The sequence below is a fragment of the Leucoraja erinacea genome, unplaced genomic scaffold (assembly GCF_028641065.1).
Source record: "Leucoraja erinacea ecotype New England unplaced genomic scaffold, Leri_hhj_1 Leri_631S, whole genome shotgun sequence".
NCBI lineage: Eukaryota > Metazoa > Chordata > Chondrichthyes > Rajiformes > Rajidae > Leucoraja > Leucoraja erinaceus.
Window position 1 is genome coordinate 22,501 of NW_026576544.1, and position 25,721 is coordinate 48,221.

Sequence of the window (25,721 nt, forward strand, 5' to 3'; positions counted from 1 at the left end):
ACATCTAAAGCAGCGGATGCAATAGATGAGGTTGGAGGAGATGCAGGTGAACCTCTGCCGTACCTGGAACGACTGCTTGGGTCCTTGGATGGAGTCAAGGGGGGAGGTAAAGCAACAAGTGTAGCATTTCCTGCAGTTGCAACGGAAAGTGCCCGGGGAGGGGGTGGTGCGGGTGGGAAGGGACAAATTGACCAGACCGTGCCGGAGGGAGTGGTCTCTGTGGAAAGCAGATGGGGGGGGAGATGGGAAGATGTGGGATCCCGTTGGAGGTGGCGAAAATGTCGGAGGATTTTTTGTTGTATGTGACGGCTGGTGGGGTGGAAGGTGAGGACAAGGGGGACTCTGCCCTTGTTACGAGTGGGGGTGGATGGGGTGTGAGGGTAGAGTTATGGGGTATAGAAGAGACTCTGGTGAGAGCCTCATCTATAGTAGAGAGGGGAATCCCCGTTCCCTGAAGAATGAGGACATTTCAGATGCCCTGGTGTGGAACACCTCATCTTGGGAGCAGTTGCGGTGTATACGGAGTAATTGGGAGTAGGGGATGGAGTCTTTAAGGAAACAGGGTGGGAAGAAGTGTAGTCCAGATAGCCATGGGAGTCAGTGGGTTTATAGGGCGGTTCCTTGTATGTTTTTCTAAACAAAAATAAAATTTAGTGCGAGACATTTCCACCCCGGGGAAAAGGTTTCGACTGTCTCATAAGTTTATATACAGGTCCCCCACACAGCGTCTGCTGTTCCAAAGAAAGAAAGATGACCATCGCACAAACCAACCTCCCTTCCATTGACTCCATCTACACCTCACGCTGCCTCGGCAAGGCCAGCAGCATCATCAAGGACCAGTCGCACCCTGGCCACTCCCTCTTCTCCCCTCTCCCATCGGGCGAGAGGTATAAAAGTCCCAGATTCAGGGACTGTTTCTTCCCAGCTGTTATCAGGCAACTGAACCATCCTACCACAACCAGAGAGCAGTGCTGAACTACTATCTACCTCATTGGTGACCCTCGGACTATCCTTGATCGGACTTTGCTGGCTTTACCTTGCACTAAATGTTATTTCCTTATCATGTATCTGTACCCTGTGAATGGCTCGATTGTAATAGACAATAGACAATAGGTGCAGGAGTAGGCCATTCGGCCCTTCGAGCCAGCACTGCCATTCAATCTGATCATGGCTGATCATCCACAATCAGTACCCCGTTCCTGCCTTCTCCCCATATCCCCTGACGCCATACCCCCTGACTCTGGATACTTTCAAGAGAGAGTTAGATAGGGCTCTTAAAAATAGTGGAGTCAGGGGATATGGAGAGAAGGAAGGAACGGGGTACTGATTGGGGATGATCAGCCATGATCACATTAAATGGCGGTGCTGGCTCGAAGGGCCGAATGGCATACTCCTGCACCTATTGTCTATTGTCTATTGTTTATTCTTAAGAGCCCTATCTGGCTCTCTCTTGAAAATATCCAGAGAACCGGCCTCCACCGCCCTCTGAGGCAGAGAATTCCACAGACTCACCACTCTCTGTGAGAAAATGTGTTTCCTCGTCTCCGTTCTAAATGGCTTACTCCTTATTCTTAAACTGTGGCCATGATTGCAATCATGTATTGCCTTTCCGCTGACTGGTTAGCGTGCAACAAAAGCTTTTCACTGTACCTCGGTACACATGATACTAAACTAAACCGAACTGAACTGAAAGTAATCCAAGTCTGTTCAACGTTCGGTTGCGAGTCTGGTGATGACTGATGGAAATCAGTTCCACTGGAAAGATAAAGAAATATAATGATAGTGCCACTAGGATTACAGTACCACTCCTCGTCTGAGACTCACCCTCTGTCCGGTGTCACCAACTCCTTCTCCACTGCCAGGAGCTCCACAGACATTCTCTCCAGCAGGACAGACACTGCATCCTGTTGGAATCAAGAGAAGAAAGTTCATAAGGTCAATAGACAATAGACAATAGGTGCAGGAGTAGGCCATCCGGCCCTTCGAGCCAGCACCGCCATTCAATGTGATCATGGCTGATCATCCCCAATCAGTACCCCGTTCCTGCCTTCTCCCCATATCCCCCGACTCCGCTTTCTTTAAGAGCTCTATCTAGCTCTCTCTTGATAGCATCCAGAGAACCGGCCTCCACCGCCCTCTGAGGCAGAGAATTCCACAGACTCACCACTCTCTGTGAGAAAAAGTGTTTCCTCATCTCCGTTCTAAATGGCTTTCTCCTTATTCTTAAACTAAAGCAGAATTAGCCCCATCAAGTCTACTCCGCCATTAAGGGTTTGGACACGATAGAGGCAGGAAACATGTTCCCGATGTTGGGGGAGTCCAGAACCAGGGGCCATAGTTTAAGAATAAGGAGTAAGCCATTTAGAAGTGTAGACGAGTGTTTTGCTCACAGAGAGTGATGAGTCTGTGGAATTCTCTGCCTCAGAGGGCGGTGGAGGCCGGTTCTCTGGATACTTTCAAGAGAGAGCTAGAAAGGGCTCTTAGAGATAGCGGGGTCAGGGGATATGGGGAGAAGGCAGGAACGGGGTACTGATTGTGGATGATCAGCCATGATCACATTGAATGACAGTGCTGGCTCGAAGGGCCGAATAACCTACTCCTGCACCTATTGTCTAATGTCTATCTCTCCCTCCTAACCCCATTCTCCTGCCTTCTCCCCATAAACCCTGACATCCTTACCAATCAAGAAACTATCTATGCCTTAAGAACACCCATTGACGGCCTCCACAGCCGTTTGTGGCAATGAATTCCACAGATTCAACACCCTGACAAAGCAAAAACAATTCAAGGCATTTAAGGAGCTTAATTCTTTTTTCTTTCAAGTAGAATTTTGTACTGTCACTGATAGATTGGAATCGGACACTGATTGAATAGATGAGGTGAATTAGATGCAGTTGAATTTCACCAGGTTAATTTCCGGGATGGCGGGACTGTCATATGCTGAGAGAATGGAACGGCTGGGCTTGTACACTCTGGAGTTTAGAAGGATGAGAGGGCATCTTATTGAAACATATAAGATTATTAAGGGTTTGGACATGCTAGAGGCAGGAAACATGTTCCCGATGTTGGGGGAGTCCAGAACCAGGGGCCACAGTTTAAGAATAAGGGGTTAGCCATTTAGAAATGGAAAAACGTTTACACACAGAGAGTGGTGAGGCTGTGGAATTCTCTGCCTCAGAGGGTGGTGGAGGCTGGTTCTCTGGATACGTTCAAGAGAGAGTTAGATAGAGCTCTTAGGGATAGCGGAGTTACGGGATATGGAGAGAAGGCAGGAACGGGGTACTGATTGTGGACGATCAGCCATGATCACATTGAATGGTGTTGCGGGCTCGAAGGGCCGAATGGCCTACTCCTGCACCTGTTGTCTATTATCTATTGTCTATTGGCCAGAGTAGGGGAATCGAGAACTGGAGGACATAGGTTTAAGGTGAGGGGGGAAAGATTGAATAGGAATCTGAGGGGTAACGTTTTCACACAGTGGTTGTATGGTACAAGCTGAGGTACAGGAAGGAACTGCAGATGCTGGTTTTAAACCAAAGATAGTATGCTGCCTGATCCGCTGAGTTACTCCAGCTTTTTGTGCCAATCTTCGCCAAAGGAAGGAGTTGAGACAAGTACTTTCACAAAGCTTGGATGTTCGGACGGGTACATGGATATGCTTGGAAGGATATGGGTCAAATGCGGGCAGGTGGGACGCAAAGGGTGGTGGGTGTACGGAAAGAGCTGCCCGAAGAGGTCGTTGAGGCAGGGACTATCGCAACATTGAAAAGACATTTGGACAGGTACATGGTTAGGACAAGTTTAGAGGGATATTGGCCAAACGCGGCAGGTGGGACTAGTGTGGATGGGACATTGTTGGTCGGTGTGGACAAGTCGGGCCGAAGGGCCTGTTTCCACACTGTACCAGGCAACGTTTAATGTTTTGTGTGTCATTCCTAACTGTCACTGTCGGTCATGTTGTCACGTGGGCGGAGCACCAAGGCAAATTCCTTGTATGTGACTACTTATTCATTCATTCATTCATCACTATGTAACTCTCATTGGGAGATTGGTGACCACTGATGGCGATCTACCGCCTAAAGTCCTGGTAACAGTGTGTTTGGATCGAACTTTGTACTTTCGAAGTGCCGGAAAAATATGGCGGCATGTGTAAATACGCTAGGAGAATTTCACGTGGACAATGTGATGAAGAGGGCACCATTGACCCATTGAAGTTTCCAGCCACTCTATTGTGACCTTGTACCTTGTCCAGAGTGCGGCAAGGCTGTGACGCGAGGGAGGTACCCCTTCTCTGTGCCTTGCTGCAGCTGTGTTGAATGTCCACGTTCTTGTAGAGCAGCATGTTGTACCAGCACGTGGACATATCCCCTCCGCTGCCGTGGTCGGCCAGGCTGATCTGGGTGGCGGCCTTTGGGAGAGAGAAAGACACACATGAGGGGATTGTCAACTTGAAGAGTTGATCAGTTTGGCACGGTTTGGCGCAGCGGTAGAGTTGCTGCCTCACGGCGTTCCATCCCGACTACGGGTGCAGAAGGTGGACAAAACTGCTGGAGAAACTCGGCGGGTGAGGCAGCATCTATGGAGCGAAGGAAATCGGCGACGTCCAAGTCTGAAGAAGGGTCTCGACCCCAAATGTCACCTATTCCTTCACTCCATAGATGCTGCCTCACCTGCTGAGCTTCTCCAGCAATTTTGTCCATGTTCGATTTTTCCTGCATCTGCAGTTCTTTCTTAAACATTCTGACCAAGGGTGCTGGAGTTTGTACTTTCTCACCACGACCTAGTGTGTGTAGGATAGAGCTAGTGTGCGGGGATCACCAGACCGCGTGGACCATCTCCGCGCTGTATCTCCAAACTGAACTAAAAAATGCTGCCTGACCTGCTGAGTTAGTCCAGCACTTTGTGTCTTCAACTTTTAGTTTAGTTTGGAGATGCAGCGCAGAAGCAGGCCCTTCGGCCCACCGAGCCTGCGCCGACCAGCGACCTCCACACATCCTTTTTACATTCATATACCGAGCCAATTAACCTACAAACCTGCATTGGAAGAAACTGCAGATAATAGACAATAAACAATAGACAACAGACAATAGGTGCAGGAATAGGCCATTCGGCCCTTCGACCCAGTACCGCCATTCAATGTGATCATGGCTGATCATCCACAATCAGTACCCCGTTCCTGCCCTCTCTCCATATCCCCTGACTCCGCTATCTTTAAGAGCCCTATCTAGCTCTCTCTTGAAAGCATCCAGAGAACCGGCCTCCACTGCCCTCTGAGGCAGAGATTTCCACAGATTCACATCTCTGTAGGAAAAAGTGTTTCCTCGTCTCAGTTCTAAATGGCTTGCCCCATATTCTTAGACTGTGGCCCCTGGTTCTGGACTCCCCCAACATCGAGAACATGTTTCCTGCCTCTAGCGTGTCCAAACTCTTAATAATATTATATGTTTCAATAAGATACCCTCTCATCCTTCTAAACTCCAGAGTGTACAAGCCCAGCTGCTCCATTCTCTCAGCATATGACAGTCCCGCCATCTCGAGAATTAACCTTGTAAACCCACGCTGCACTCCCTCAATAGCAAGAATGTCTTTCCTCAAATTAGGGGACCAAAACTGCACACAATACTCCAGGTGTGGTCTCACTAGGGCCCTGTACAACTGCAGAAGGACCTCTTTGCTGCAATCCTCGACTCCTCTTGTTATGAAGGCCATGGTGAAGATTATGAAGATGTTGGTTAAAATTGAAGATAGACACAAAATGTTGGAGTAACTCAGCGGGGCCGGCAGCATCTCTGGGGAGAAGGAACGGGTGACATTTCGGGTCGGGACCATTCTTCAGTCTGAATAACTTTGCAGTCTCCAGCATTTTGTGTCTACCTTGACCAACAAACCTGTACGTCTTTGGAGTGTGGGTGGAATCCGAAGATCCAGGTGAAAACCCACGCAGGTCACGGGGAGAACGCACAAAGCCCGTACAGACAGCACCCGTAGTCCGGATCGAATCTGTCACTGTAAGCGCTGTACGGCAGCAACTCTACCGCTGCGCCACCGTGCCGCTGCCTCATTTGTTTTATACGGTAAATACTAGGCAATAGGTGCAGGAGTAGGCCATTCGGCCCTTCGAGCCAGCACCGCCTTTCAATGTGATCATGGCTGATCATCCCCAATCAGTACCCTGTTACTGCCTTCTCCCCATATCCCCTAACTCTGCTATCGTTAAGAGCCCTATCTAGCTCTCTCTTGAAAGCATCCAGAGAACCCGCCTCCACCGCCCTCTGAGGCAGAGAATTCCACAGACTCACCACTCTCTGTGTGAAAAGGTATTTCCTCATCTGCGTTCTAAATGGCTTACTCCTTATTCTTAAACTGTGGCCCCTGGTTCTGGACTCCCCCAACATCGGGAACATGTTTCCTGCTCCTAGCGTGTCCAAACCCTTAATAATATTATATGTTTCAATGAGATCTCCTCTCATCCTTTTAAACTCCAGAGTGTACAAGCCCAGCTGCTCCATTCTCTCAGCATATGACAGTCCCGCCATCCCGGGAATTAACCTTGTAAACCTACGCTGCACTCCCTCAATAGCACGAATGTTGGTCGAGCCTCATCCATCCCTTACCAGACAGTCGTCCAACCGCGCCTCGCCCACGGTGCACACGTCCACTCGCAGCGTCTTCTGGCGCAGAGCGGCCCGGGCGATGTCCACCCTGAACACCTCCCTGAGGACCAGAGTCCGGGCGACACTCTGGACCTTGGTGCGAAACAGGCTGCTGGAGTCGCTCGGGCTGGGGAGCAGCGCTGCTCTGACGTACCTGCGAGATCGAGCGAGCGAGTGAGTGGTTAAAACTTCGCCGGCGGTCGTGGAGTTGTTTCGTTCCGTTCCGTTCCGTTCATCGTCACGTGTACCGAGGTGTATCAACAAGGCCAGCCTTACGCCGATTGGATCGATTGCTCCCAATTGGGCCCTGCAACTAATGGGGGCCCCGCACCAGCATAATCTACTCTCGGCTCAGGTAGATCTACCCCGGGTGGAGGGAGGGGAGAGGGGTAGAGAGAGAGTAGAGGGGTGGTGGGGGAAGAAAGGGGTAGAAGGGGAGGGAGTGTAAGGGGGGAATGGAGAAGGGGGAGGTGGGAGGTTCGTTCCCTCACGGTCCCGGGGCAGCGCTCCCGCCCCTCCAGTCGCCGTGCTACACGCACACAGCTCCGGCTCTACCCCTTTCTCTCCCTGGGCAGACACAGTGAACAATACACGGAGGGCTGGGCCGAGGTTGGAACAACATTTACAAACCCTGGCCCCAGCTCACACCCGTCCGCCCAGACCCCGGCATCCGCTCCCGCCGCTGGCCCTCTCCCTCCCTTCTCTCCTCCCCTTCTATCCCTCCTTTACCTTCTTCCCTCCTCTCCTCCCCTCCCCTCCCTCACTTCCGTTCTTCTCTCCTCCCCTTCCCTCCCTCCCTTCCGTTCTTCCCTCCTCTCCTCCCCTTCCCTCCCTCCCGTTTTTTCCTCCTCTCTTCCCCTCCCTCCTTCCTCTCTCTCTTTTCCATTCCCTCATTCCCATTCTCCCTCCCTTCTCTCCTTTCCTCCCACACACACATCACACACAGACAACCAACACACACACAACTAAGTTAGGATGTGGTAGAATCTCAAAGGGTAGGATGGGGCTGAAGTCCAAAAGTTAATGCCTGGACTGGTTTTACGCCAATAGTTATTGGTTTTCCAGGATCTAGTCAATTAATTTGTTTTTCATTTCAGTCACTAAAACAAGTGGTATTGTAACTATGTACTTTTCAGAGGCGATCTACACATTTTGTTTGTTACTTGTAGGCTTGCATGTATGCAATTTTACATTAAAATGTAGCTTAATCTGTTTGGTCCATTAAGTCGCAGGCACTTTTTAAGCGCACATTTTGATTACTTTCCATTCTACCATAGAGATATAAAGTCTATAATAGACTTTAATTATATTTCTATGATTCTACAGACCTTGGCTGGGAAACTGGGGTTCACCAAAATTGTTCCCAATTGGGCCCCGCACCTCCTAAGGCCGGCCCTGTTTACCAACGTCCAACAACCTTGCCCGAGGATGATCCTGAAGACTCGCTACAGAGACCATGTCACATACGAGGAGATCTATCGGGAAACTGCAACAAAGCCTCTCAGCCAGGACATAGAGGGACGCAGGATGAAATCTGCAGGACATGTACTCAGAATGTCACCAGAACGTGCACCTGAGATAGCAATGACACGGCAAGCTGACGGAAGAAGGAAAAGAGGCCGACCAAAACTCACATGGAGGCGAAAATTCCAGAAGGATTTGGAAGCCCGGGATGCTAACCTATCGAGGGTGGAAGACGTTGCACATAACCGAACAGAATGGCGAAAGCTTGCTGCCCAATGCACTCAACAGTGTGGGAGGAACTAAGTCTAAGTAAGTAAGTATCGAGGTACAGTGAAAAGCTTTTGTTGAGTGCTATCCAGTCAGTGGAAAGACAATACATGATTACGATCGAGCCATCTACATGATAATGGAGCAAAGGAAATAGGCAACGTCTCAGGTCGAAACCCTTCTTCAGTCTGAAGGAGGCCCAGGATAGAAAGGTCAGATTGGGACTGGGAGGGGGAGTTGAAGCGCTGAGCCACCAGGATATCGGGTTGGTTAAGATGGACTGAGCGGAGAGGTCAGGTGTGGGTGGGTGAGTGAGGCGCGGAGCTGTGGGGGGGGGGGGGGGGGGGGGGGGGGGGTCAGAGCGAGGGCCTGTTGGTGCCAGCGCGTCGCTCAGGTGTGGGGTGAGTGAGGTTTTCACAGCGAGCAGCTGAGAAAAAATAAACCTGGCTTGGAGAACTAAGGGGGACTATTGGGGACTAAATGGGATACTTTGTATCTTTGTCTGCAGCCTTAAAGGGCCTGTCCCACTTGCATGCGATTGCATGCGTTTGGCGTGACCAAACGGAAGCGGAGTTCACACAAAGTTCATGCTAAGTACACGCGTGATGTCATTTGCGTCATACTTACCAATCAGCTGGGCAGGAGGCGGGCCGACTTAATTTGGGCGTCGCACGGCGTTGGGCGGTGACGTCATCACGCAACGCCACGCGGTGACGTCATCATGCAATGCCACGCGGTGACGTCATCGCACAACGCCAAGCGCTAGGCGTACGTCGTCAAGACGCTGCGTACGACATCAAGACGCTGCGTACGACCGCAATGCACCTGCGTGCCGACAGGCCGTTGGCGAGCGAAGATTTTGGCCACTGCCAGAATTTTGGAGCCCGGTCTCAGGACCCATCCCCGCACAATTCCGCGCTTCTAAGTGGGGACCGGCCCCGCGCGGACATACGGTGCCCGTACGCCTCAAGCGATCACAAGGTTGTGTAATTTGCGAGCCAAGGTCGCGTAAGTGGGACAGGCCCTTTAGGTGGCGGCTCTTTGCATACCTATGTGTGCAAAACAAAGATTCCCACTGTGATAATAAAGTATTCGTCGATTCAGTCAGTAGGTCAGTCAGTACTTACACTTTACACCCAGTAGGCAGAAGCAAAGCAGTCAGATTCCTCAGTTGTATCAGAATTATGATGAAGCTTCCATGGTTGGGATCATACCTGTGGCAGCCAAGATATTATAAAATGGCAGATATTTCAGCAAAGAGAAATAGACGGCAGGCAAAACTAACACAGAGGTAATAACAAACCACACCATTCAGAATTCGAACCGGCCCGAAACATCACCTATCGAGAGTCTGAACCATCCTACCACAACTAGAGAGTGGTGCTGAACTACTATCTACCTCATTGGTGACACTCAGACTATCTGAGGTTGTACCTTGCTCTAAATGTTATTCCCTTATCATGTATCTGTACACTGTGGACGGCTCGTTTGTAATCATATATTGTCTTTCCGCTGACTGGATAGCGTGCAACAAAACTTTTCACTGTACCTCGGTACACGTGACAGTAAACTAAACTGTAAACTCAAGGCAAGACAGAGTGCTGGAGTAAATCAACAGGTCAGGCAGCATCTTTGGAGAACATGTATGGGTGACGTTTCGTGTCGGGACCCTTCAACAGACCAATTGCAGGGATGGGGTGGAAAGGGGTTCAGTCTGAAGAAGGGTCCTGACCCGAAACCTCCGTGCGTCTATTTAAATGCCTCTTTAACGCCACTGTTGTATTTTCCTTCACCACCATCCCTGACTGCGTCTACAAGGCACCCATCACTCTCTGTCCAGTAAACTTTCCTTTGTACATCTCTCCTAAACTTTGTTCCTCTCACCTTTATGCCGTGCTTTCTGTCCTTTGACATTTTCTCCCGAGGGAAAAGGTTCTGCCCCTCCACCCTATCAATGCCGCTGGCAATCGATCGGGTCTCTCCTCAACCAGTGACGCTCAGTATTACAGCTGAGCAAAGGGGACCACAGAGGCGTGAGGGAGGAGCTGGCCAAAGTTGAGTGGAAAGGGACCCAAGCAGGGGTGACGGTGGAATCACAATGGCAGAAATATCTGGGAATAATCCGGAAGATGCAGGATCATCTCCAGAACCAAGGGCTATAGTTTAAGAATAAGGAGTAAGCCATTTAGAACGGAGACAAGGAAACATTTTCTCTCACAGAGAGTGGTGAGTCTGTGAAAATCTCTGCCTCAGAGGGCAGACGAGGCCAGTTCTCTGGATGCTTTCAAGAGAGAGCTAGATAGGGCTCTTAAAAATAGCGGAGTCAGGGGATATGGGGAGAAGGCAGGAACGGGGTGATTGGGGATGATCAGCTATGATCGCATTGAATGGCGGTGCTGGCTCGAAGGGCCGAATGGCCTACTCCTGCACCTATTGTCCATTGTCTAATGTAAAAGAGGATAGCAAGAGTTTCTTCACTTTTACAAAGAGTCAGAAAGAGGCAAGAGTGGACGTTGGGCCACTGGAGAATGATGGAGGAGAATTAATAATGGGGAATAAAGAAATGGCAGAGGAGTTAACTATCTATTTTGCATCAGTCTACACAGTGGACGACACCAGAAAGTGCCTGAATACAGTTCTCCAGAGAACTGCGCTGCTGAGTAATGGGCCTGTCCCACTTAGGCGATTTTTTAGGCAACTGCATGCGACTAGTTTGTCGCCACATGTTCGCCGGTGGTCACCGGGAGTCGTCTCCTCAGTCGCACAAAAAGCCGTAGCGTCTTTCTGGTCGCCGCTAAAATTTCAACATGTTGAGAACTTTTCGGCGACAGTCGGCTTGACGCCAATGAGCGTAGCTTGACTTCTCCTGATGTAGGCGCTGTCGTAGGTTGTCGCCAGATTGACGTAGGTTGCCGCCGGTTTTTTTGGCGACCCACTACGACTAATACAGTCGCCGGCAGTTGCCTAAAAAATCGCCAAGTGGGACAGGCCCATTACTCCAGTACATTGTGTCTTCTTCTGGGATAACATAGAACCTGTGTGAACGGGTAATCGCAGTTGGGCCGAAGGGCCTGTTTCCACGCTGTATCTCTAAATTAAACTAAACTAAATTGTGCGGCACGGTAGTGCAGCGGTAGTGTTGCTGCCTTACAATGCCAGAGACCTGACTACAGGTGCCGTTTGTACAGAGTTTGTACGTTCTCCCTGTGGGTTTTCTCTCACGCTCCAAAGGCATACAAGATTGTAGCTTGTGCAATTTGGTAAAATTGTAAATTGTCCCTGGTGTGTGTAGGAGTGTACGGGGATCGCTGGTCGGCGCGGACTCAGTTTGCCAAAGGGCCTAATTCTGTGCAGAATCTCAAAATTAAATAAGTAAACTAAATTCTTCTTATAGCTAATAATCTAGAATCTGTTTCAAAAAAGCACAATAAAGAAATAACGGCCACAAATACTGCTCTAATTTAATTTTAAAGTCTCTTACTTCAATCCAATCTGGATTTGAACTGCTTCCAATGGAGAAGTCTCATCATCATCATAAATAGCATCTTCTGTTTCACTTGGCCTATCGGTAGAATAGTCACAGTTAAGTGAATGAAGTGAACAAGACAACCGAGAGGCTTGGTAACGGTAAAATCGGCAGTCTCAGTCACTTCCGGCGGCATCATGGAGAATTAAGGCGCGGCATTGAGCTTCTCCCCCGTAAAAAAAATTGTAAAAGCCGTTTTAAGTCAGCACCGATTTAAAAAGAAAACTCACCGGAGTCGCCTGATGTTGTGTAAGGGTGATATCATCAGAAGGTGACGTGAAAATCGGGGAGATTAATGGTGAAATCGGGAGTTTAAATGAGTTTAAATGAGCAGAGATAATCGTTCAAGGGCGTCAGAGAAAAATACTATCAACCTTCAGCTCGAGAAAGTATTGGATACTCTGCAAACGACAGAAGAACGTTCAGAAGAAGAAGAATCTTACAGCTAAGGGTCTCTGCTTGAAATGGCAACAAAAGGAGACAAGAAGGAGAAGGAGGTAAAGCAGATGCTTTTAGATATGACTGCTACAATCAACATTACACTGGAGAAGATGCAAAGTATGGAGTCTCATATGGAGAGTAACAAGCAGAGTATGGAGGCTAGCATGGAGAAACTTTCTCAGAAAATTGATAATACTTGCAGTGAGTTAAAAGAACTGAAAAAGCAGTATAAAGAATTTGATAAGAGATCGTGGGGATAATGTGCGAATATTTTGCGATTACTCCCCCGAGGTAGTCCAGAAAATGAGATTGTTTACACCGGCAAGACACACTTTGAGGGATGTCCCAGGAGTAAGATATGGAATTTACTTTCCCGGAAAAATGAAGGTATCTTATAATGGCGTTGAACGCTCATTTGCAGATCCCGGAAAAGCTTTAAAGTATGCAGAGGACATCGTTAAGAAAACATCGGGGCAAGCTGCCGACATGGAAAGAAGATGGAACTTTTTACAGAGTTTTGAACTGATGAAAATGGCCGAGCTACCCAGACAATTATAAAGCTTATCTCGTTGGAATGTGTTATTCAGAGAGCTTGGTTATATTCAACCTTGGATGAAAAGCTCAAAGTTTAACCCCTTGGCACCTGGTACAGTAGTTAACCCTTTGGTACTGGCTTGTATGATGTATGGTAGTTATAGAATGGGACATTATGTAAGAATCCTGGGTGGATATATATGGAAAATTTAGATTAGATTAAGATTGGATAAATTGGAAGGACATATATACTTATATAATCGTGTATATGTTGTGTTCTATATTTGGTTTGGTTTTTTTTACTCCTTATGTCTCTCGACAATTTATTTTTTTTATTTTTTCTCTCGGCTGTCACTGGCACTGGTTTGATAAACTCATATAAGAAAAGACAAAATATGAAACGGTATGTAACTTTTTATGAGGATTCACCAAGGGGGAGGAGCTCAATGTATAACAACATCACAGAGGTCGATACATTTTTTGCCATCATTGATGGCTATTCGTCCTTAAGGTATCTTCCCTTATATAGCACCTTTTTTTTTTTAAAGCAAAATCAAGATTTTTATCTGTTTAATTTTTTTGAAAGTAATTGTATATCACATTCTTTCTTTCTTTTTCTAAGGCACTTTACAAGAAGGAGATGCAATATAAATCTAATAAACCGGGATGACCACCCAAGTCCTAAAATTCTGAGGTATTTGGTTGCACCATATGATTCAGGAATATTACCTTGATTTACAATGCAAGACGATAGACAAATAAAGAATGGAGGAATTACATTTTGTAGTTGGAATATAAGGGGTGCCAACGAACCAATTATGAGGGGTAAAATCTTTGCCCAACTAAAATCGTTAAAAAGCGACATAATGTTTTTGCAGGAGACACACATGAAACAACAAACACAAATAAGATTAAAGGCGAATTGGATAGGACAAACATACTACTCCTCATTTACTTCTAAATCTAGGGGTACAGCTATTCTTATTAGGAAAGGTATTCCTTTTAAATTAAAGAATACCATATCAGATAAAGAGGGAAGGTATATTATAGTCTCGGGTGAAATTTATGCAACCCCACTAACTTTGATAAATATTTATGCTCCGAATTTTGATAACCCCCAATTTTTTGAAAAAATTATTGACATAATATCAGAGTTTAATTACCAAAATGTGATAATAGGGGGGGGACTTTAACTGTGTTTTAGATTCATATCTAGATAAATCAGCAAAACAAAAGCAGAGTAATTTAAAATCTAAGACTAGCGAACTTCTAAATACATATATAAAAAAAACTAATATAATAGATGTATGGAGATCTGCTAATCCAGATCCGGAAGGGAATACTCGTTTTACTCTTCGGTACATAAAACTTATTCAAGAAGTGATTATTTTTTAGTGGATATGAAATTAATTCCATATACAAACAACCCAACATACCACATTAGTAGTATCTCAGATCACTCTCCGTTGACATTTTCAGTAAAATTTGAGGGAATGCCGGGTAAAAAACTTTTTTGGAGGTTTAATACACATATTTTAAATGACGTGCAAGGCTATCAACATTTAAAACAACAAATGAAACTTTTTTTCGATACAAATGATATACCAGGTACTTTGCCTTCTTTATTATGGGAAACTTTTAAGGCATTTATGAGAGGAATTATAATTTCATATCAAAGTTTTCAAAATAAAAAGAATAAGACAGAACAACTGTTGTTAGCACAAGAAATCAGATAGTTAGATTTGGATAATGCCAAAGATTCCACGACAGATAAACACAATAAGATAATATTACTGACATTTAAACTTAATCGAATTTTATCGGCAAGAGTAATAAGACTATTCCAAATTACAAAACAGGAACATTTTGAGTTTGGTGACAAACCACATAAGCTTTTAGCTCGCCAATTGAAAACACAAGAAAAGGAAAATACTATAACCAAAATTAAATCAGAGAAAGGTGAATTACTAATACTACCTAAAGATATTAATAATTGTGTTGCCCAATTTTACCAAAACTTATATACATCTAAAATTAAAATAGAAGATAGTAAAATAAAAAAAATTCTAGATAACTGTAATCTTCCAATACTGGACCCTTTGGAACAAGAGGAACTAGGAGCTCAAATTACAATCAAAGAAATAGGTGAAACAATAAAATCGTTGAAAAATGGTAAGACACCGGGACCAGATGGTTTTAATAATGAATTTTATAAAAAATTTCATGAGATAACGACCCCTTATTTATTTAATTTATATTCCCATCTTTTAAAGAAAACAAACTACCTGAAACACTAACAGAATCAACTATTACGCTTGTTCCAAAAAAAGATAAAGATTTAGAAGATCCAGGCTCGTACAGCTATATCACTTTTAAATACAGATCAGAAAATTATAGCAAAGATTTTAGCAAGAAGATTAAGCAAATATGTTAGTAAATTGATAAACCCTGATCAAACGGGGTTTATACCCAAAAGATACTCATTTAATAATCTGAGACGTCTGTTTAATATAATGTACTCGCATAAAGTAGAGGAAGAAGATATATCAATTATTTCTTTGGATGCAGAGAAAGCATTTGATCAGGTAGAGTGGCAATACTTATATAAAGTACTACAAAAATTTAATATAGGAGAGAATTTTATAACATGGGTAAAATTATTATATGATAAACCGATGGCAAGAATTTTAACTAATAACATGTTATCTCAAAAATTTCAACTATCAAGGGGTAATAGGCAGGGATGTGCACTATCACCCCTGCTATTTGCCCTTATGATAGAACCCCTGGCTGAAAGTATAAGAATTCATCCGAATATTCAGGGCTATAATACCAGGGACTCAAAGAATAAAATCTCATTATATGCAGACGATATACTTTTATACATTACAAAGTCACAAACAAGCATACCAAATTTATTAAACTTAATAGAGGAATTTGGGTCTTTTTCTGGATATAGAATAAACTGGAACAAAAGTGAAATCATGACATTAAAACCTCAAGAACCTACACACTTATTGAAGTTCCCCTTTAAAATCGCAACAGAAAAATTTAAATATTTGGGTATTCAGATTACTAGAAAATATAAAGCATTATTCAACGCTAATTTCATACCTTTATTAAATAAACTTAATACGCTGATTAAATTTTGGAAAACACTTCCCTTATCATTATTAGGTAGAATAAATGCAATAAAAATGATCTTCCTACCACAATTACTATACCTATTTCAGTCTATACTGGTATATATACCAAAATATATATTTTTTAAATTAGACTCTAATATTACTAATTATATTTGGGACTATAGATCACATAGAATCACAAAAAAACACATGTAAACCAAAAGAGGTTGGGGACTTTCACTTCTGAATTTTATGTATTATTACTGGGCAGTGCATATTAAGAATATGATTTATTGGTTGGATAGTTCTACACAACAGACAGAATGGATAAAAATGGAGAAGGAGGATTGTCATCCTTGTAATATAGGAACGATCCTCTTTTCTCCCTAAAAACTGAATAACACAATATATAAGAAGAACCCAATTATATATGGTACAATAAGAATTTGGAAACAAATAAAATTATCTTTAAAATTAAGAAATCTATCACTGTTAATGCCAATAGCGAATAACCCTTTATTTAAACCATCTCATTGATAAGACATATAACCAATGGGAAAGTTTCGGAATTAGAAGGATCCTGGATATGTACGAAATGGGAAACCTATTATCATTCCAACAATTACAATTAAATTTTAACTTGAAAAACAACCAATATTTTAAATATCTTCAGATTTGCGATTTCATGAAAAAATATATACAAGGATATCAAAAAATAACTCCTGAATTATTGGAAGAAGCAATGAATATTGAAGCTGACTCACAAAAATTAATATCATATTTATATAATAGTATTCTTAATATAGACCTACCATCGACAGAGGTACTTAGAGAAGAGTGGGAACGGGAATTAATGATAAAAATTACGAAGGTTAAATGGGAAAAATACTTGATATATATTCACAAATGTTCAATTAATGTAAGACATAATCTAATTCAATTTAAAATTGTAAATAGATTATATTATTCAAAAACAAGATTGAACAAATTTTATCCAAATATATCCGCCACTTGTGATAAATGTCTAGCCCAAAAGGCAACTATAACACACTCCTTAGTTTCCTGCATAAAACGTTATAGATTTTGGAATGATATTTTTGAAATATTTACAAAATTATTTAAGACAAGAATGGAATCTAATACTGAAATGATTATATTTGGCGTAATGGAAGATGGGAATAAATTGAACACATCTCAAAATCTATTCCTTAACTATGGTTTAATAATAGCAAAAAAATTAATACTTAAATTTTGGAAGGGTACATCAATACCAACGCTTAAAATGTGGATTGCAAGTATGTTGGACACCGCACATCTTGAGGAAATGCGATTCCTCTTGATGGATAAATCAGACCAATTCATAACGAGTTGGTCTCCATTCGTCGTTTTTTTGGAATCATATGGTGCAACACAATTGTAAAAAATAACTGTTTCAGGACTGGACGAGGGTTGGTCAAGATTATAAATAATGATCTCCTTTTTTATTTTATTTTCTTTTCTCTATTTTCTCTCTCAACTTTCTTCATTTACTCGTTTTCTTTCTTCACACACTATATATTTCACATCTTTCTATCCTTTACTATCTAACTTCTTTTTCTTATTCTAATCTTTTTTCAATGTAACAAAAAAAAAAAAGAAGTTGTGCATAAAATGTATTATGAAAATATATATTAGGCACTTTGGTGCCATATGACTGTACTTACTTCTAATAAAATAAAATAAACAAAAAAAAAATCGGCAGTCACTGGAAACGAGTATGACTGCCCTCTCATGGAGGACGCCTGTGCGTGACTTTGTCTAACGTGGGGAGACTGGTGCACAGACCGCCACCCCACGGTCCTTGACAGATCTGGGTCAGGATCCAGTGGCATGGAGCCCAAGACGACCGGAGACCCTTTTTTGCCGCAGCCTTCATCCGCCTTCCCAGCCGTTGTGACGCTCCACTAAGGTCAGCCATCGTCCTCCGCCTGTTCCACCGTTGAGGTCTTGGTTGGATTGCTCTTTGTCAGAGACCTCCCCCTCGACCTTACCGCCATGGGTGGCCCTACCAGGAGCGTAGCTCCAGACGGCATCGCTCTCAGGATCTCAGTTCCAGACAAGCTTCTCCACCACGACAAGGTGACAATCCATGGAGAAAATGACTATAAATGACATGATACATTTACCCAGAGAGTGTATATTGCGTGGGATAGAACTAGTCGTGTGTGGCTGATTGCTGGTTGGCGCTGACTTGGTGGGCCAAAGGGTCTGATTCCACATTATATCGCTAAAGACCACAGCAAACATTTATAGATGTGAGGAGGGCACTGACACGGGTGAACACAAGAAAAGCTGCAGGCCCCGATGGCATCTCGGGGCGAGTACTCAAGTCCTGTGCTACGCAGCTAGCTCCAGTGCTCACTACATTATTCAACCTCTCCCTGGACAAGTCCGTGGTCCCTGCCTGCTTCAAAAAATCCATCATTGTACCGGTACCAAAAAATGCCTCCCCAGCCTGCCTGAATGACTACCGTCCGGTGGCCCTTACCTCGGTAGTCATGAAATGCTTTGAGAGGCTGGTGAAGAATCACATCTGCGCCTTCCTCCCTCGGAACATGGACCCGTTGCAGTTTGCATACCGTCCGAACAGGTCCACGGACGATGCGGTCTCCCAGGTCTTGCACACCGCTCTCTCCCATCTGGACAGCCAGAAGGGGGGCTACGTGAGGATGCTGTTCATAGACTACAGTTCAGCCTTCAACACGATAGTCCCCACCAGACTGGCCGGGAAGCTAATGGAATTGGGGCTCAACACCTCCCTGTGTGCCTGGGTCCTGGACTTTCTCACCGCCAGGCCCCAGGTAGTCAAGATGGGAGGGAATACATCGAAGTCCCTCACCCTGAGCACAGGATCGCCCCAGGGTTGCGTCCTCAGCCCCCTATTGTACTCCCTGTACACACATGACTGTGTGGCTAGGTTCAGCTCCAATTCAATAATTAAGTTTGCTGATGACACTGTGGTGGTGGGCCTGATCTCAGACAATGATGAGAGGGCCTACCGGGAGGAGGTGGCTGATCTAGCACTCTGGTGCCAGGAGAACAGCCTCCTCTTGAACATCAAAAAAACGAAGGAGCTGATCATGGACTTTAGGAGGGCACATCATCCGAGGACGTACACTCCATTGAGTATAAATGGGGATCCTGTGGATAGGGTGAACTGTTTTAAATATCTGGGAGTCCACATCTCTGAGGATATGACATGGTCATCACACGCCTCAGCACTGGTGAGTAAGGCAAGGCAGCGCCTTTACCACCTCAGGCAATTGAGGAAATTCAGCGTGTCTCCGAGGATCCTCCAGTGCTTCTACGCAGCGGCGGTGGAAAGCATCTTGTCCGGGAACATTACCATCTGGTTCGGGAATTGCTCTGCCAAGGACAAGAAGGCTCTGCAGAGAGTAGTGCGTTCGGCCGAACGCACTATGGGAACTTCACTCACCCCCCTGCAGGAACTATACAACAGGAGGTGCAACTCCAGAGCAAACAAAATCATGAGAGACCTCTTCCACCCCTGCAACGGACTGTTCCAGCCACTACGGTCAGGCAAACGCCTCCGTTGCCATGCCGTGAGAACGGAGAGGTTGAGAAGGAGTTTCTTCCCAGAGGCAATTCGGACTGTAAACGCCTTTCTCACCAGGGACTAACTGTACAGAACGTTTTTCCTTCTATTATTTATTCTGTAAAATAATATGTGTGTTATGATTGTGTTTATAATTTGTTTGGTTGTTTTGTTGTTCCGCGAGCATTGCCACTTTCATTTCACTGCACATCTCGTATGTGTATGTGACAAATAAACTTGACTTGAGATTCTTGATTAGTACGGGTGCCAGGGCTTAAGTTGGAGATCGGGGTTAGGAGGGAGAGATAGATCAGTCATGATAGAACGGTGGAGTAGACGTGATGGGCCGAATGGCCTAACTGTTCCTATGCCTTGTGAACTTAATACACAAAATACCAGAAATACCCATCACGTCCGTTAGTTCTGATGCTAGCCCATGGATAAGATGGGCTGAAAGGCCTGTCTCCGGGCTGCCTATCGCTATAGGGGTCATTTGGTCTTTGCTGTGCAATCCCCGTTAATACTGTCTCCCTACTCGTTCCTTAAAATTCTTCCCCCTCAAGAGTATTCTGCCAATACGGGATTACCAGAGATCATCTCACGTTACTAACGACTTCATCACCCTTAAGTCTCCTATGGCAGTAGTTTTCTAAAGCTGGTAGCAGCCAGGGAACTGATTCTGTGGGCAGAGTTTTCAGGCCTAGGCCCAAGCTGGCCTTCAGGGGAAATATACTGTCCATGGACCTCGGCAGTTCTACCCTCCAAATCAAGGGTGGGAATGAGACCTATATCAGGGGCCTTTGGGTTTACCTAAAGACCACCGGTATCTAGGCAGGTACGTGAGTCTGGATTCCGTAAAATAGGTTGTGTAGTCTAGTTATAGTGTATTCTTCTTAAGTATGGCTATCAGGGTGGGCATTTATTTAGTTGCCACTAGGTCACGTCGTCACTATTATACCAAGAGAGGATTATTATCACTTACACCAACAAATTGTGTAGTAGAATTGGACTTGCCATGGCGGTCTGAATCACTGGTTGGAAAGCCTTGTTGAGCTTTAATTATCAGTCACCTGTGCGAGCTATACATGGTGGCGTTATGGTAATTCTGCTCATTAAGGGACTGTGGAAGATCTTCCCCAAATTGCCGATATCAATTAAGTGATCAAATCTCTCGTTAACTGGGATGGGCGTCTTCATTCAGGTAATCGTCTTTGTCCATGACACATAACTGGCAGGTTTGTGTTCAGCAATTCTCCCACCATGTCTGACATACGGGGGCCAGAGGCCAGAGGCGCTCCAGTCCTTCTCTGTAGACTGCGTCAGCATCGGAAAGGAGCAGGATTCGGAGTCACTAGCACGTGCAGCCTGTTTGGGGAATGAGGATACCAACAGAGTATCGATTTGCACAGCTGGTCCTGGCGGCTGCTGAAGGAAGCAACCAGACAAACCCAACTCAGAGTGAGTGCCAAGGCTTGGGCATCTATGTCAGGCGAGATTGGGATTCGTCGCAGTCAAAGAACGCTCCATCTAAAGGCATGTCAGGCAGCAGCTACTGGTTCAGGGTTGCAAGTTCCTCCCACTCGAAGGACGGAGTGGTAGAGAGAGTGCTACAGGAGTACGCACGTGTGCCCGAAGCAACGCCTGGTTCAGGGTTGCCATTCCTCCCACTGGGTTGAGCGCAGTGATGGAGATGGTGCAAAAATACATGCACACATGCCTGAGGCACATCTGGTTCACCGCATAAGTCCTCCAAATCGGATGTATAGAGGATGAAGATGGAGCCATATATATTATAAGACCATTGTAGATGGAGTTGCAAAAGATGGTGCATAGAGAGGCATGCACAGCCAAGTTGAGGAGGCGGATAGTGACAACGGATTCAGGTGAAATTACTACCACTCTAAAAGAGTGCCTAAGGTTAGTATGGATTGACTCCAAACAGGAACGGAATATGACTGTGCCGGGGTCCAATGCTTAATGCATAATGCACGATGGTAGCATGAGAGAAAGTGGTGCTTTGCCTCTACAATTGCTGCTTCGATGGTGACGGACTAGCCACTAGAAGAGAAGTTGGCCAGCAGCATCAGCGATCTAATGGGAATGACAACATGGACAGAGTCTGCGAATGAAATTTCGCTAGGACTCCAGTAAGGTAAGGGACCTGGAGTTAGAGATACTGGTAAGTAGGTCTCGTTATTTACCTCCATGAAAGTCACTATGGTGGACAAACATTATTCAGCATTGCTCCACATAATTTCGTCAGCTAATCTTCAGTTATACTACAAACAGATGCGAGGGCTTAAGATGAGAAATTACTAATACCATCTCTACTCACGGAGCATCCTTACCAACTGCATCACAGTATGGTATGGCAACTGCTCTGTCGAGAGCATCCTTACCAACTGCATCACAGTATGGTATGGCAACTGCTCTGTCTCCGACCGGAAGGCATTGCAGAGGGTGGTGAAAATTGCCCAACGCATCACCGGTTCCTCGCTCCCCTCCATTGAGTCTGTCCAAAGCAAGCGCTGTCTGCGGAGGGCGCTCAGCATCGCCAAGGACTGCTCTCACCCCAACCATGGACTGTTTACCCTCCTACCATCCAGGAGGCGCTACAGGTCTCTCCGTTGCCGAACCAGCAGGTCGAGGAACAGCTTCTTTCCGGCGGCTGTCACTCTACTCAACAACGTACCTCGGTGACTGCCAATCACCACCCCCCCCCACGGACACTTATTATTATTTATTCAAATCGTTTGCTATGTCGCTCTTCCAGGGAGATGCTAAATGCATTTCGTTGTCTCTGTACTGTACACTGACAATGACAATTAAAATTGAATCTGAATCTCAATCTGAATCTGAGGTGATGGCATTTGCATGATTTACCTGTTCTTCAGTTCTATGGTATCAGCTACCTTTAAACATTAGGTGCATGCTATGGGTTAAGGGTTGTGCGAATAGGCATAATCAGCATGTTCTAGTCCAAGTTCGTACGCTTTGGTGGTGTCATAGGTTAATCACTTGGGTGCAATTAAGTCTAAGTAGCCAGGGATGGTTTACCTAACCTCTTTTGGCATGAGAGTAGCATCATGTTAAATCCATGTCAAAACAGAATGGACGATGGATCACTGGTATTTTAATGACGATGACTTATGGAACACTAAGATCGAGATGTTCCATCCAGGCTCAATCACCAGTAGAAATATATTTTATATATATAGGTAGCATGGCAATGGCAATAGATGCACTCTCGCTACTCTGGGGAGGTTTGTCTTCCTCCATTTTGCCTTGATGGTCGGGTCTTGCAAATATTCAGTGAATCCGCTTCAGGCATTTTGTAGTGACGGTCCTATGCAGCCATGGTTCCCGCTGATGTTGGGAACCTTATATGATTTATTCTAACATAGTTTTGCTGGTTCAGCCCGTGACTTGGGAAACCATCCTATACATGATAATTAATTTGTTGACATATATACGGCACGGATAACTGGGTCTGACATAATTAGTTATAGTACTATTTTCTGTGCCAAATGTGCCTGCTCATCATATTTCTGCTAGAAGCGGGACCCACTCTGTTGGGTCTCACCCTCTGATATCCAGTTTCATGAAGGGTATCTTCAACTCTAACCTCACAGGCTCAGACACGTAGAGATATGGGATGTTAACATTGTGCTGATGCCGCTTCGCCGGGGGGCTCCGGCTTCATCCCGGTCCTTGGTCAAACTCACTTAAAAGTGGTTATGCTCATAGCACTGGTACAGCGCAATGGGTCAAGTCATTGCATAGCGTGACTGGTCAGCATGGTTACAGCTGCAGGCAAATATGGCTTAGTCAAGCAGAGTAGACCAGGGACATCAGGTCTAACTACAGTTTGGGCATACCTTATGGACCTTCGGCTATGTGTGGTCATCTACTACTATACGTTAGGTCACTTAGAGCCTTAGGGGCACAGATCTAGCTATGCTTGTCAGTTACATAAACCTCATAGAAGGTATCAGTATAGACCATCTCCAGGTTAAACGGGTTCTGGCTTATGCAGGAGTGACTGACTTTAGAATCTCACTTCACCACGGCTGTAACAGTTCAGCGGTTGGGGTATGGACGTTCTACGGTACCACATCCTAGTGTCTCCAGGGTGGCCAAATGAACGATCTTTCAATACATTGTACTAACCCATTGCCAGACCGGTGGTATTTGCCAACTCATTTAGTTCTGTCTATAGTTCCTCCTGGATGACGGGGTTTACTATTGTGATTATTGGTTCGTAGAAGAGCATCAGCATGTCTACATCTATGACATGTCTGAATGCATGATTATGTTCACTCATCCTTGGTCAATTTATGTAGTGTGTGACGCATGGACTCGTTCCACGGCATGAAGTCACAGAGCTTTAAAATCTTCACGTAGTCACTCACGTGACTCCGAAGTAAAATAGTAAGATTAAACGAGAACTTACCAGTTTGAAGTTTGATCTTTATTTTATGAGGAGTTACGATGAGGGATTACGTGCCCTCCGCTCCCAACCCTTCCTCATAAAACTCAGCTGGTAGTTCTAGTTTCTCGAATCTCACTATTCTCAGGTCTGTGACTTCACACCGCTGAAGATTGACGTGCATGCGTGCTGGACCGGCCTTCTTCACGTAATCCCTCATCGTGTGACTGCGTGGGTTTTCTCCAGGTGCTCCTGTTTCCTCCCACACTTCAAAGACGTACAGGTTTGTAGGTTAATTGGTAAAAATTAATTAATCAGTAAAAATTGTAAGTTGCCCCAAGTGTGTGCAGGGTAGAACTAGATTACTGGTGGGCATGGACTTGATGGGCTGAAGAGCCTGTCCCCGCAATGTATCTCTAATATCTGAAGAAAAATTCACATGCGGTTAAAGTGCACATTGTCAGATTTTAATGAAGGCCATTTTTATCCATTTTGGTTTCACCATGTAGAAATTACAGCAGTGTTTATACATAGTCCCCCCCATTTGTCAATGGCTTCTTTGACTTTCATTGGCACAACTTTGGTCCTCGTGTTGATAAACAGCAATAAAAGTTTCCAAAGGTGATGGAAAGACTGGAGGAAAGACTAGGTGCTGAGAGCTCTCTTATACCTGCATTAAGGAGGCAATTAAACACACCTGAGCAATTACAAATCCCTGTGAAGCCATGTGGCCCAAACCATATGGTGCCCTGAAATGGGGGGACTATGTATAAACACAGCTGTAATGTCTACTTGGTGAAACCAAAATGTATTAAAAAATGGCCTTTAATAAAATCTGACAATGTGCACTGTAACCACATGTGATTTTTTTCTATTACAAATCTCAAATTGTGGAGTACAGAGGCAAATAAATAAATGATGGGTCTTTGTCCCAAACATTATGGAGCTTTCAAGAGAGAGCTAGATAGGGCTCTTAAAAATAGCGGAGTCAGGGGATATGGGGGGGAGGCAGGAACGGGGTACTGATTGTGGATGATCAGCCATGATCACATTGAATGGCGGTGCTGGCTGGAAGGGCCGAATGGCCTACTCCTGCACCTATTGTCTATTTTCCTTGATCGGACTTTACTGGCTGTACCTTGCACTAAACATTATTCCCTTTATCCTGTATCTGTACACTGTGGACGGCTCGATTGTAATCAAGTATTGCCTTTCCACTGACTGGTTAGCACGCAACAAAAGCTTTTCACTGTACCTCGGTACACGTGACAATAAACGCAAACTGAACTGAACTGGGCAAAGTGTACGTACCTTTTGATCGAGGCCTCGTAAACGCCACTGTCTCCAGCAACGGACTCATCAGAGACGGCAGCTGAAACACAGGGCACTTTCTCTTCAAGTAATTCTCCCCCCGCACTCCGCACCAAGTCAATACCTGCACAAAGAGAACACAATTCTCATTTAGTTTTTGTGTAGGAAGTAACTGCAGATGCTGGTTTACACCAAAGATAGGCACAAAAGTGCTGGAGTAACTCAGCGGGACAGGCAGCATCTTTGGAGAGAAGGAATGGGTGACGTTTCGGGTCGAGACCCTTCTTCAGACTGAGAGTCAGGGGAGCGGGAGACTCAGACTGGAGAAGGGCCTCGACCCCGTAACGTCACCCATTGCTTCTCTCCAGAGATGCTG

At 45.1% G+C, this 25,721-nt stretch overlaps 1 protein-coding gene across 1 annotated transcript in view; it reads right to left on the reverse strand.

Annotated features, from left to right (window-relative positions):
• LOC129694343 (protein WWC2-like) overlaps positions 1-25,721 on the reverse strand; it is a gene marked incomplete at its 5' end in the record, with an annotated part of 76,192 nt that overhangs the window by 15,568 nt on the left and 34,903 nt on the right. Inside the window, 6 exon segments of the mRNA XM_055631047.1 lie at positions 1,825-1,904; positions 4,244-4,408; positions 6,615-6,807; positions 9,512-9,598; positions 11,866-11,946; positions 25,346-25,469. Of these exon segments, the coding sequence (XP_055487022.1) occupies positions 1,825-1,904; positions 4,244-4,408; positions 6,615-6,807; positions 9,512-9,598; positions 11,866-11,946; positions 25,346-25,469 (730 nt within the window).